At 53.6% G+C, this 12,414-nt stretch overlaps 1 protein-coding gene across 19 annotated transcripts in view; it reads right to left on the bottom strand.

Moving 5' to 3' along the window:
• Positions 1 to 390: 390 nt before the first annotated feature.
• The window catches only part of FAM193B (family with sequence similarity 193 member B), a 35,372-nt gene continuing 23,348 nt past the window's right edge, over positions 391 to 12,414 (bottom strand). For 15 of the 19 annotated variants that reach the window (XM_033179964.1, XM_033179966.1, XM_033179971.1 and 12 more), the window contains 7 exons: positions 11,883 to 12,122; positions 9,634 to 9,672; positions 9,475 to 9,546; positions 4,825 to 5,845; positions 4,598 to 4,673; positions 2,601 to 2,698; positions 391 to 779 (listed from right to left, as the gene is read on the bottom strand). In XM_033179964.1, the coding sequence (XP_033035855.1) occupies positions 2,602 to 2,698; positions 4,598 to 4,673; positions 4,825 to 5,845; positions 9,475 to 9,546; positions 9,634 to 9,672; positions 11,883 to 12,122 (1,545 nt within the window). In that variant the 3' untranslated portion in view covers positions 391 to 779; position 2,601. The remainder of the gene's footprint in view (positions 780 to 2,600; positions 2,699 to 4,597; positions 4,674 to 4,824; positions 5,846 to 9,474; positions 9,547 to 9,633; positions 9,673 to 11,882; positions 12,123 to 12,414) is intronic. The other 4 variants (XM_033179967.1, XM_033179984.1, XM_033179965.1 and 1 more) reach the window with 3 other exon arrangements.

Genomic DNA, 12,414 nt, shown 5'->3' with positions numbered 1-12,414 from the left:
GGCCTCAGGGTCTTTCCTAGACCTCTTCTGACATCCAGATGCACAGAGACCAACTTCAACCCCTCCAACTCACCCATCTTGCAAAGAGGGAAACAAGAAAGAGTGGGGAAGGGGCTGCCCTAGGCTCACATACCAGAGACCTCCCAACAGGAGAAAAGGGCATAGATGCCAGAGTCATACCAGTCTGTGCTCGAGCCTAATCGGCCAGACTGATTTCAGCTGAGTCACTTTCCTATGGGCTTCAGTTTCCTCACCTGTAAAACGGGACAGCAGTACCAAACTGCTGATGCATGGCACATGCTAGGGTTAGTGACTAAGGGAGAGCCCATGCTTCTGAGCACACCCTCAACTCCCTCCCCACCCAGACCCGCAAATCACCAACATGCCAACTCTGTGTCCAAATGTTGCTTTATCTTTCGGCATGAAAGATCTTCACAGTATCAAAAGTAAAGAATTGGAAAAAAATAAAATAAAAACAAAAACAAAAAAACCAAACACAAAGAGAGCAGTGTTGGGCTAGCAGTACCATCAGCCCCGGCCCTTAGGCCAGCCCAGTCCACGGGCTCTGAGTGTGGAGGCTGCGTAGCACCAGGAAGCGGCTCTGCTGAGGTCAAGGGGCCCCAGCACAGTGTGGCATCCGTTCAGCTTTTGGTTGGTCCAGGATGGTGGGGAGCAGAGAAGGTCTTGGGCGGGTAGGTGGGGCACACGGAAAAATTGTAGGCCTTCAGCTGGCAGTCGGGGCCTCAGGACGCCCTGAAGAAGCTCAGCCTGGGCAGGGCCTGAGAAAGAAAAAAAGAGCAGAATCACAGTAAGCGACGGCCCATGCTCCAGCCTCCCCATGCCATTTGGGTACCCATGGGTCTCTGGTAGCAGAAACAGCTGGCTATTTTTGTTCCCTGGGCTGAAAATGTTGAACAGATTCCCTGAATCACCTGTAGCAGAGGAGACAGGTTAATGGGTTGGGAGACAAAGCCCCAGTCCTGGGATCCTGACAAGGTGTGGGACAATCCTTGAGTAGATCCAGCCTTTGGCACTCGCTGTCCATCAGCAGGGGCCAGGAGGCCAGCTGTGCAGCTGTGCTCCTGCCTCTGACTCTAGGTACACAGCCCGGGGGAGGGTGAAGAAGGTCAAAGGAGAGCACTTACTAGGGGGTGGGGAGAGGGGCATCTACTATCTTGGAAAAGAGGCCAGACCAGGTGCAAAAGGGTCAAGAGGAGGGAGTGGAAGGAGACAATTGTGTTTGATTTCTCAGATGACAGAACTGGGCTTGTGGGAGGAGACGCGATCTCTTTTCTCTCAGTAGGGATAACAGAGGAAGTGCCTGGGGTTCCTGCTACTCCTGGTTCCCATGGAGGTGTAGAAGAGAGGCGGGATGGCACCTTGGATCTGGAAGATGCTTCTGGGGCTTGTGGGCATCTCAGTTTGGCAAAGGGGGCTGCTCCGAGCAGAGGAGGACTAAAGCGAGCATAAAGAAGACGGTCTGGACTCTGGGGTAGCACAAGGGTCATAGGGAGTCCTAGCTCTGAAGGCTGTCCTGGCTGCAGGCTCTCTGAGCTGCCCCTGGGGAGCTGAGGGTCCAGGAAGTTTGCTGCTTAGGCCCAGAGAGGAGCTGGCCTGGCACTGGAAAGAGGAGAAAGACAGGTGGGGCCATCATAGGAGAAGCGAGTTGTTTGTGAGCTCAGTCTGCCTGCCCCAGCCTTCCATAGTCTCCAGGACAGCTATGTGGTTGCCAGCCGTAAAAGGCCTAACCCCAGGGATGCAGCTGAGGATTGAGATACGAAACTGCAGAGCCACTCAGCCCCCAGCCCAGCCTAAGGCCTGCCTGCTAGCTGCCCTTCTCTTCATCAGTAGGGTTCCAGGCCCAGTGCCTTCTCCAGTTTTCTGTTGCCAGTCCAGATCATCATCTGGTACATCATTGTTTCAGACAAAAGGACCTGTGTGGGTGGCTGGGAGAGGATTCCAAAGCCATTTGGCACCCAGGTCTCTTCTTATAGGAGGCAATGTGGCTACCAATATCCTCATGGAACTTGTCCTGCTTTGGGGAGCTGCCATCAACTCCTCCGTGCCTAAATGACCTACAAGCCTTTGGCCCAGCCCATCTGCACCCCCACGATGTTCACTCAGGGCTGGCCCCTTCTTACACTGCTTCAGCTGGGAAGCACCTTGGTAGCCTACACTGAGGAGCCCAGGGCAGGAAGTGGGACTTGACACAAGGACTGATAACATCAGGGGTGAGGACAGCCCCCATGGGTCTGATGGCTATCTGGGCACTTTTGAAAGCAGCTGGTAAGACCCTGCTGGTGATGCCCTAGGAGATGCCAGTCCAGGAAGGGGACCTTCAGGAGCATGGGCAGGAGGGCCCAGGGAGGAGTAATAGGAGAACAGAGGCCTACAGGTGAGTGGCTGTAGGAGGAGATGGGGCCTAGATCTTTGGAGGCTGTAGCCAACTGTGCCATTGCTGTGGAGGTGCAGACAGGCCAGGGCTCCCACGCCCAAAGACCAACTTCCTATGCCCCAGAGCACAGAATGGTCTGGCGGGGGTATAGAATGTGGTCAAGCACAGGGAGAGGCAGTGGATGTAACTCTTGGGGTCTCTGTACCTCACTGAGCTGTGCTGGGAGTGGTTTTCTTGAGGCTGAAGTTGGTCCAGTTCACAGCAACTTTCTGACGAGTCTGCTTTGCAGAATCCAAACAGAACCTATTGGGTTTGGGGGACACAGGAGAAGCACAATCAGAGGTTCCTTCTCTTCCTCACTGGACTCCTAAGGTACCATGTCCCCATCACTAAGAAACCAGGTTCTCTACACAACCTCTTTGGCTCTCAGGTGTTAGTGTTTAGCAGGCACAGGAGCTTTGCTGGCTTGGTGGCTTCTGGACTGGGTCCAGGGGACAACGTATGAAGACAGTGAAACTGCCTTGGGATTCTACTTCCTTCCTCATCTGGTATTTGACTCTCTAGCTCTGCTGGGCTGGCTTCCATCATTCCGTTAAGGACAGTCGTCCCTCTGAATCTGCTGGGGATTAGTTACCCAGATATCGAAATCTGCAGATGCACAAGTCCCTTATATAAAAAATGGTGTAGTATTTGCATATAACCTGCACGGCTCTTCCCATATACTTTTATTATATTATTATTTTTTTTTAATAAGAGATGGGGTCTCACTATATTGCCCAGGCTGGCCTTGAACTTCTGAGGTCAAGCGATCCTCCCACCTTGGCCTTCAGAAGTGCTGGGATCACAGGCGGGAGCCACTGTGCCTGGCCTTCCCATATGTTTAAATCATCTCTAGATTACTTAAAATACCTAATACAATGTAAATGCTATGTAGTTATATTTTTATTTTTATTTATTTATTTTTGAGACAGAGTCTTACTCTGTTACCCAGGCTGAAGTGCAATGGAACAATCTTGGCTCACTGCAACCTCTGACTCCCAGCTTCAAGGGATTCTCTTGCCTCAGCTTCCCAAGTAGCTGGGATTACAGGCACTGCCACCATGCCTGGCTAATTTTTGGATTTTTATTAGAGACAGGGTTTCACCATGTTGGCCAGGCTGATCTTGAACTCCTGACCTCAAGTACCTCAAGTGATCTGCCCCCCCTTGGCCTCCCAAAGTGCTGAGATTACAGGCATGAGCCAACGCCTGTAAAAATACATATTTTTTTGAGACAAAGTCTCGCTCTGTGGCCCAATCTCAGCTCGCTGCAGCCTCTGCCTCCCAGGTTCCAGCGATTCTCCTGCCTCAGCCTCCTGAGTAGCTGGGATTACAGGCACGTGCCACCATGCCTGCCTAATTTTTGTATTTTCAGTAAAGACAGGGTTTCACCAAGTTGACCAGGCTTGAACTCCTGACCTCAGGTGATCTGCCCCGCCTCGGCCTCCCAAAGTGCTAGAATAAGAAGCATGAGCCACCATGCCTGGCTAAAAATACTAATTTTTAAACATTTTGCATTATTTAGTAATGTATTGCTATTTTTTTTTCCTGAATATTTTCGATTACAGATATGGAGGGTGACTGTATGCTGTGTTTCTTTCACCCTAATCTGTACTCACTGCCCCCCTTGGCATGAATACCTTTTCATCTTGTCTGGTCAACTCATTCTTACTCTTCAGGTTTCAACTTGGTTACCACCTCTCTTGGGAAGGCCTCCTGGCCAGCCCCCACCCCTTCTATCCTCCCCAACCCTATGCCATGTATCAGTAGGCTGCATGTTCATGGCCATCTAGACTCCTGGTCCAGACTGCTTCACTGACCTCAGCCCAGGCAAAGCAGACCTCAGCCCAGGCAAAGCAGAGAATGTGCAAGTGAAGACATAATAAAGTGAACAGAGCTGGAAAAAGCCCTGGTTCTGGGGGCGTGACATGCCTCCTCCTGTCTCTCTTGCACATTCCTAGATGTGCCATCCTGCCCAGTTGCTCCATGGATTTTCAGCAGGCAGGCTGGTGGGAGAGGGCCTGGCGGGGGGGGCGGTGAGCCTCCCCAAGGGGTCAGGGCCAAGGGAGCAGGCCTTTTTGAGGCTTGAGGCACAACACGGGGCTTGAGTGTGGGCAGGACCTGGAGTCCTCCACAAGTGGGAGAGCAGGCAGCCCACACCTACCTCTTAAAGTACTCCACCTCTCGGTCAGTCTCATCCATCTCCACCCCGTCCATGTCCTTGGGCAGGAACACATCGTCTAGGAAGACACAGCCAGGAGGGCTCAGTGCCCATGGCCAGGCCTCTGGGGTTATGCTCTGGGGGCAGCACTGCCTACACACAAAGGCTGCCCCTCCACCCCGTGGCCTGGCTGGGGTAGGGGTCAGCCGCTCGGTTCCTGGTGCACTCACCCAAGGAGGAGGCTGGCTTCTCCTGCTTGTTGCGGCTCCGGCGGCTGCGGCCCTTGCCCTGGGGCAAGCTCTGTGGCCTTGCTGGGCCTGGGGGCTGCACAGACTCCTGTTCCTGAGGCCGTGCCTTGGCCTCACCTGGCCAGTTTCGCCAGGAGCTGCCCTTCTCCTTCTCAGTTTTGGGGCTGCCAGCCCAACCTGGTCCTGGCCGGCTCCCCCGGCTCCCCTCTCCAGCCTCGGAACAGCTGCCTACTTTGGGAGGCTCTAGGACCTTGCCTGGCTGCTTGGGGCCAGCAACCTGGCCCTTGGCACTGGGAACATCTAGGCTGGCTGGGGGCCGGGGGGCTGGGCTTGCCTCGCTCTTCTTGGCCTGACTGCCCTGCCTCTTGCCCTTCCGTGGCTTCCCACCTGAGGACACAGGCTCAGGCAGCTCCTGCTTGCAACTGGGAACTTCCTTTGAGCTTGGCTCCTCAGAGCTGGGGTAGCCCGGCTTGGGTGTCTTGACCCAGATCACCCGGGACAGGTTGGGCACGGTGTTCAGTCTCCTCACGAGCCCGTTCTCGGGAGCGATACCGGGAGGGGGCCCCCTCACCTCTGTCCATGGTGGGTGGGGGCCTCTCATTTCTGCCCATGGTGGGGCTGGCTCGCCTGGAGCTTGTAACGTGTGGTTCTGAGGGGAGCCCAAAGTCAAAGGGGACAGGTCAAGGTTGATGTCAGGCTGCTGCTCTGAGGAGCCACTGAGGTTTGATGGGGACAGACTCTGAGGCTCGGGTTCAGCAGCCCCCTCCTTAGAGAAGCCATTGCTGTCCATGCTGAGCTCACACACACTGAAGCTGGCACGGATGGAGTCTTTGACAGTGTTTTTGATCTCCTGCAGACGGCTGCTCAGGAAGCTGTTGACCCGATCCAGTTCCCGGTCGGGCCACTCCAAGAGCCTCTCCCTGGCAGGCCTTTGCTCCCGGCTTCCAGAAACACGATTCGCCTGCTTTAGAGCTTCTGCTGCCAACTGGGCCTTCTCCTTTTCCTGCCAAGACAAGAGGCAGTTTTAGCAGGGGCTGTCAACTGCCAGGCACAATGTGATACCTGACCCATTAGCCTGGGGCCCAGCTTTGCCACTAACTTGCTGGAGGCAAAGCCTTAAAATCCTAGCCTGCTTACCCACCCTGCAGGAGTGACAGCAAACTGCAGCCAGACAGGTGCATGTCCTGGGGGCAGGGGTACAGTCATACCCACAGAGGGTAGGGTTTTTACAGCTTGTTCACCCAGAGCCCCAGTCTCAGTGGACTCATCTGCAAAATGGGGACAATAATTTCGGAGTAAAGCCAAAGTGGGGATGCATGTGAAGAAGACCACTACTAGAGAGGCATTCTCTCTACCCCTGCGCTTGGTAGGGAAAAAGCCATGCCATCACGGGGTCTTACAGCAGGCAGGTGTGGGGGTAGATGAGATTGCTCTGGTTGGGAGGACATGTGCCTTCCTGATACTATATCTGGGTATTACTGAAGAGGACGGTGTTCCCATAGAAAGGCCAGTTGCTACACACTTGGTCTCAAGTAATCAAGGCCACATCTAGAGTGTGCCCAATGGGATGGCATGGACAACCACACTGGCCTACACAGCCAAGATGTGAGAGCTGCTCCTTTGCCCAGGTGAGGCCTGGAAGGCTCAGAGAGGCCAGGCCCTGCTGGTTGGCTTTGATAGACCTGGACCTAGGGAATCAAAATGAAAGTCTGTGGGATCAGAGTCCTCCCAACCTCTCCATCCCACGTCAAGGCCAACGACGCCTTTAGAGGGAGACAGGAGGCAGATACCAAAACCCTTGGGAAGGAGGTGGCTGTGGTGTGCCTGGCACCATTGATTCCCACTGTCTCCTGTACTTCCAGCTGATTTGGGAATGGAGGAAGAGAAACATGAAAGGGCAGCTGGTGAGAGAAACCAGGGCTTGCTACCACCTCAGAGTCAATGTAAAGAGGGTGACCCTGCGACCCACCAGGCAGAGGCACTTGTCTTTTGTGAATCCTGGCTCCTACAGTCAATTGTTCTGTAGGACCTTGGACAAATCACTTATTCTCTCTGAACCTTACTTTCCCTATTTGTAAGTTAGGAGGAAGAGGTATCTCTATATTCCAGGGTCATAATGAGGACAGCTGAGAGTCTGTGTGGGGTCCTTTCCCATGTGCAAAGGTGGGGCTGGGCTTCATGGCCCGCAGGGAGCAGCTTTTCTAGCTGTGGGTAGGGCTCAGAGGCCTTGGGTTGGACCAACGAGGACCAAGGGCCCTTCACTTCGCTCCCCCAGCACCACACAGATTTCACAGAAAAGTTTTGCTGCTAAAACAAAAAGTCTGACTACTGGTGTGGAGGGAATGACATGGAACCATATACACTCTGGTATCAAGAGGAGAAAGCACAGAAACACACACTTTCTGCTTTGTACCATGAGCACTTCCCATAGATGTCTCCTTTAATACTCGCCACTGTCTTTGCTGCATCATGACCCTCTGCTTATAGGTGAGAAACCTCGACTTTGGAAAGAACAGGAGGCGGCGGCGGCTAGGAAGTGGCAGAGCCAGGACAATACACCCAGGCCTGATCTTCAGAAGTTCCTATGTTTCTCAATTCCATCTGACGATCATTTACCGACCATTGAGGCTGTGAGGCAGCAGGCCAGGCCCTGTGAGTTTAGCATACGTGAGACATTCTCTGCCTCGCTGACTTTAGTCTGCTGAGGGAGACAACAGCAAACAGCCTGTTGAATCCAGAGTGACAGTGACAAATGCTGCATGGAAGAAAGCACAGGGTGATCTGGGAACCTAGAGGAGATGCTCCCAACCCAGACTGGGTCACCAGGGAGTGCTTCCTGGAGGCAGCAGGATCTGCGCTGAGCACTGAAGGAGGAGTGGGATCATCCTGAAGGCAGTGGGACAAGCATTTTCTAGACATAAGGAATAGCAAGCGGAAAGGCTGGAAATGGGAAAGCTCAGTATCTTCTGGGAATGCAAATCATTTAAAGGTACAGCTGTAGCCCAGATTTTTTGGGGGATGTGGGGGTTGAGTGGGGCAGGTGGGTAGGAAGGTCAGAAAGGTGAGGCTGAGAGATAAAGCTGGCAAGCTGGCAGGGGCTGATCGTGAAAAGCCCTGCAGGCCCGAGGGCAGTGTCCAGCTACTAATGGTTTTTAAGGTAGTGGCAGTAGGGTGGAGAGCAGTCGACTGGTCTGAGCTATCAGCGACGTGGCATGGATAGGGCTTTTGGTGATGGGTAGGGAGACAGAATGAGAAAAGTCAGAGAAACATTGACGGCCACTATGGCTGCTACAGCAGCCCCACTGCCTGAGCACTCACACGTGCCAGGCACTCTGCCCAACCTTTCCATGCATCGCTCCATTTCATCCTCGCAACAATCTATGACTTAGGTTCTGTTATTCTCATTTTATGAATGAAGAAACTGAGGCTTAGAGGTTAAGTGATTTGCCCAATGTCATACAGCAAGTGTGTTTGAGCCAAGTGTCAAACTGAGATCCAGTTCCAGGTACGCTGCTCCGGGTTGCTATAATGCACTCCCCAGGCTGGCGCCCAGAGCTCCGGCTCAGGCAACAGGGTGGGAGGCGGTGCCATTGACTAGAGAGACAACAGAGAAGGGATAGCAGGCCTGTTTGGAGAAAGACAACAAGCTGAAATTTGTATGTGCGGAGTCTGAGATACCTGTGGGACGTCCATGAGGAGGTGTCCAGTAGCAGTTGGAGACGTGGATATGCAGGGCGGGGAGGAAACACTATTTGGCTCTTTCTAGATGGCATCTCTCTTTCCCAGGGAGATGTCCCCATGAAGGAGGGTCAAGTGGAGGAAGAGGAGCTCACAAAGGAGGCAGAAAGGATGTCAGGCAGGCAAGACATCTGGAGAACATGGTACTCCCCCTTCCCTTTCCTGCCTGGCTGAGGTCAGAGGAGCCAAAGACAACGCGTGAAAAGGAGAACAAACACAAAATGCCAGCTATTCTCTAGTGGAAGAATACGACAGGAACAGGAGAGGAGGATGGATTTGGCAACAAAAAAGTCACCAGTGACTCTGGAGAGGGTGTGGGTAGAAAACAATCTGCAGTGAGCTAATGGGTGGAAGTGAAGACAGTGAATGCAGACATCATTTTTCAAGAAATGTGGCTGTGATGAGAGGAAAGAGGCTGGAGAGGGGTTGAGAGAGAGGTAACAGTCTCAGGGAGCAGTTTGCTTCCAAAAAAGAGAGTGATGGGCACAATGAAATGTGGATGGGAACAGCACGGAGGAGAGGCTAAGATAGACCAGGAGCCTACTACTGGGCTGAGGGATGAAGAAAGTACTGCACGGGCCTTAGGCAGGAAAAGGATAACTCTCATGACAAGGAAGAAAGTATGTTTGCAGGTGGGAATGGCAAAACAGTGGGAGAATCCCTGTACAATGGCTTTTTTCCTCATTGAAATTGAAAGTGAGGTTATTTGACAAAAAATAAGGTGTGGGCTGGGTAGGTCTAGTGGTTTGAGAAGACTGGAGGCCTGACAGAAGGACTGTGGGGAATGGACGTGCTAGGGCACAGGAAGCCCAGGGAACCATGAGAGGCCCGCCTGGTGACACGGGAGCTCAGCAAGCAGAAGCCCACATGGCCGGCTGCCACAGATTCACTCACGTGCTTTTCTTGAGCTGTAGAAAGGGAGAGCCAGGCTAGGGTGGAACCCAGGGCTGTGGTGTTTGAGTGGGTCTGAAAGAAAGATAGCGGGACAAGGAACTGAGTACTGGTGAGTGAGTGAGAGATGGGTAATTTACCTGCCCTCCTACTAATACTTACAATGCTTACTCCATTCAAGTGAGTGAGGAATGGATTGGCCTGGGGAGAAGAGAAAGGGGGAGGAGAGTCTTCAGTGGATGTGGAGGAGTGGCCAGGAGGTCACAGATGACAGAGCCAGGGGTGCAGTTTTTAAGGAGCAGGGTGAGCGTCTCTCTGCTCCCCTCTACTGCTGCCAGCCCATGACTCTCTCACTTTCATGTAGACAGAAGACACAAAGACAAGGTGAGAGAGTCATGGGCTGGCAGTGGGAGAAGGGAGCAGAGAGACGCTAAGCTCTGTCCATCTCCTGAGGCAGGAGAGAAGGAGCAGCTGGGCTTTGGTGGAGAGCCAGACTGTGAAGTCCAGGAGGTGGAGGGAGACAAGGGAGAAGGCTGCTGTCTACAGAGATAATGACCATAATCACTTAATGCATGCCACTGCCACTGCGTGTCTGTCCCTGCCTGTAGCCCCACGACTAAGTCTGGAAAGGGAGGGCTGCCTGGTTCCACCTGGGCCTGCCAGATGGGAGCTGTGCAGTGTGGGATGAGTGAGTAGAGCCTCCAGATATGTGAAGTGGGATGGGAGTAGAGTGGAAGTTACCAAAGGATGGCTATGAAGGAGGAAACAGCTGAACTGAACTTGGAAGGAAAGTTTGTCAGAAGAAAAGGTGAGAGAAGATAGCATTATCAGTAAAGGGGAAGAGACATATGGGCACACACATTTATGAAAAGCACACCAGACTTGGGAACTGCCGGGTGTGCTCTCTGGGGACCTAACTGGGAAGCACTGCCCTAAGAAGCCAGGAAAGGCCAGAGACTGCTGCAGCCCACTGAACCTTTCTGGCTGGGTGATTCTGCATGGGAGAAAGATAGTGCTGACCCTTTCAGAAGGCAGCGGTGGGACCCCTTGGCTCACTACTTCAGGTGGCAGGAGCAGGATCCTGGTTGTCCTTGGGGCTGAAAAAGGATGGTGAATCACTTCGGCTTTCCAAAGCACTAGGGCTGTTTGACCACCCAGGAACTGGAACTAGCTGGTTGTTACACCCAAATCTCTTCGGATGCTGGGCTCCCAAGCGTGTCACTGTGCAGATGCAGTTGGGAGTAGGCAGGTGAACAGGTAATGAAGCCACAAAGGACAAGCCATCAAGCTCCGGGGCTCATCTGGCAGGAAGGCTGCCCAGGAATAGTTCACCGGGTTCTGTCCTCAGTCCCGAGGACTGGTTCATTCCCCTGGCTTCAATTACATCTCTGCACTGGTAAACGCTAGCCCTGCACTTCTCCTCTGAGATGTCTCACGGGAACCTTCAAGTCAACATGCCTCAACTGAATTCACTGTCTTCTGCAAATCCCATCCTGGCTCAGTGAAAGGTACCACCATCTTGCTGGTCACCAAGCAAACACCTGGGAGACATCCCTGCCTCCATCTCCCTCTCCTGCCATCAGATCAAAGGCCCATCACTTCAGCTTTCTCTGAAAATCCCTCTCTTCTTCTCTGGCCCCACCATCAATCATCTCTCCCTTGGCCTGCATTTCCTGCCTGAGGCATCAAACTCGAGGTCTTCCTGCCTGGAACCCTCCAAGCTACCTTCCATTTGGCCATGCCGTAATCTTAGGATGCAGGTGTGACCAACTGCATTTTCTGATTAAAACCCTCAGTGACTTCTCTCACTGGTAGGATAAAGCCAAAGCTCTTCCGCAAGGCCTCGAGGGCCCTCCCTCAACAACAGTGTCCATCCCGCCTCTCTTCTGCTCAGTTTTGGCTGTCAAGCTGCTGTGGAATGTGCCATGCCTGCTGCCAAGAGGGCCCTCCTGAGGAGTCTGTACTCACAGTCAGCCTCTTGTAAAGCCATTTCCAGGCAGGATGGGGGACTTCCCTCATCCCAGTACTTGTCACATGCTAATATGCTTGTCCAGTTTTGTGTCAGTCTCCCCACTGGGCAGCTTCTCCTGGGTGAGAACTTAACTGTGTCACACTTTGGCTGCCAGTATTTGTAGAAGTGTTTGCTGAATGAATACATGACTGAAGCAAGTCCTCAGCTTGGAGGAATCCAACAAGCAGCTTCTCAGGCCACGACGCGTTTTTTCCTCCAGTTATTTGCCCCCAGGCTCCCTGACCCTGATGCCTCCCCAACTCATTCAGACCTTCCCAGAACAGTGAGCCAAGCTGAGGCTTTTGGCAGCCAGCATCATTCACGCCCCAGAAGTCCTGGGGGTTGGGGCGAGGGTCCTCAGGGAGGAGAGATGGCAGAGCTGGGCTCTCCCTACACCCACCTTCTTTTTCAGCTTGTGCCGGGCCCGCTTGGCGGCCCTGGCGCTGTTGGGGACTTTGGGCTCCGTGCTGTTGATGAATTCCAGCAGCTCATCCACATCTCGGTGGTCCACGGCGGGCTCCCCAGGGATCCCGCCCAGGGCGCCCCCCTTCACGGGCAGCTCCTCTTTCCGCCTGGTCAGCCTCGAGCGGAGCTTCTCCCGGATCTCAGTATAGTTCCGACTCGTCGGGGCAGCGGGCGGCTGGTGGGGGGGGGAGGTGCTGACATTACACCCTGGGCCTGGGAGGCCCATAGCACTCCCACCCGCTGGCACCAAGTATGTGATGAGAAGCAAGACAACTGTTCTCTCTACCATTAGCCACCAAGGCCACATGGCTTCACCCTCTCAGCCAGGCTGAACCCAGGCGGCAGTAGGTGAAGGGACTAGGAGGGAACAGGGCAGAGCTGGGCAAACACTGACTGGGGAGCCAGGAAAGCAAGTTGGAGCCCGGGCTTCGTCACCGGGAAGCTGTATGACCTTGGGCGAGTCACCG

Source organism: Trachypithecus francoisi, unplaced genomic scaffold (assembly GCF_009764315.1).
Source record: "Trachypithecus francoisi isolate TF-2019V2 unplaced genomic scaffold, Tfra_2.0 Lachesis_group2, whole genome shotgun sequence".
NCBI lineage: Eukaryota > Metazoa > Chordata > Mammalia > Primates > Cercopithecidae > Trachypithecus > Trachypithecus francoisi.
Note: the sequence above shows the minus strand (reverse complement) of the source record. Positions and strands in the feature narration are given on the sequence as shown.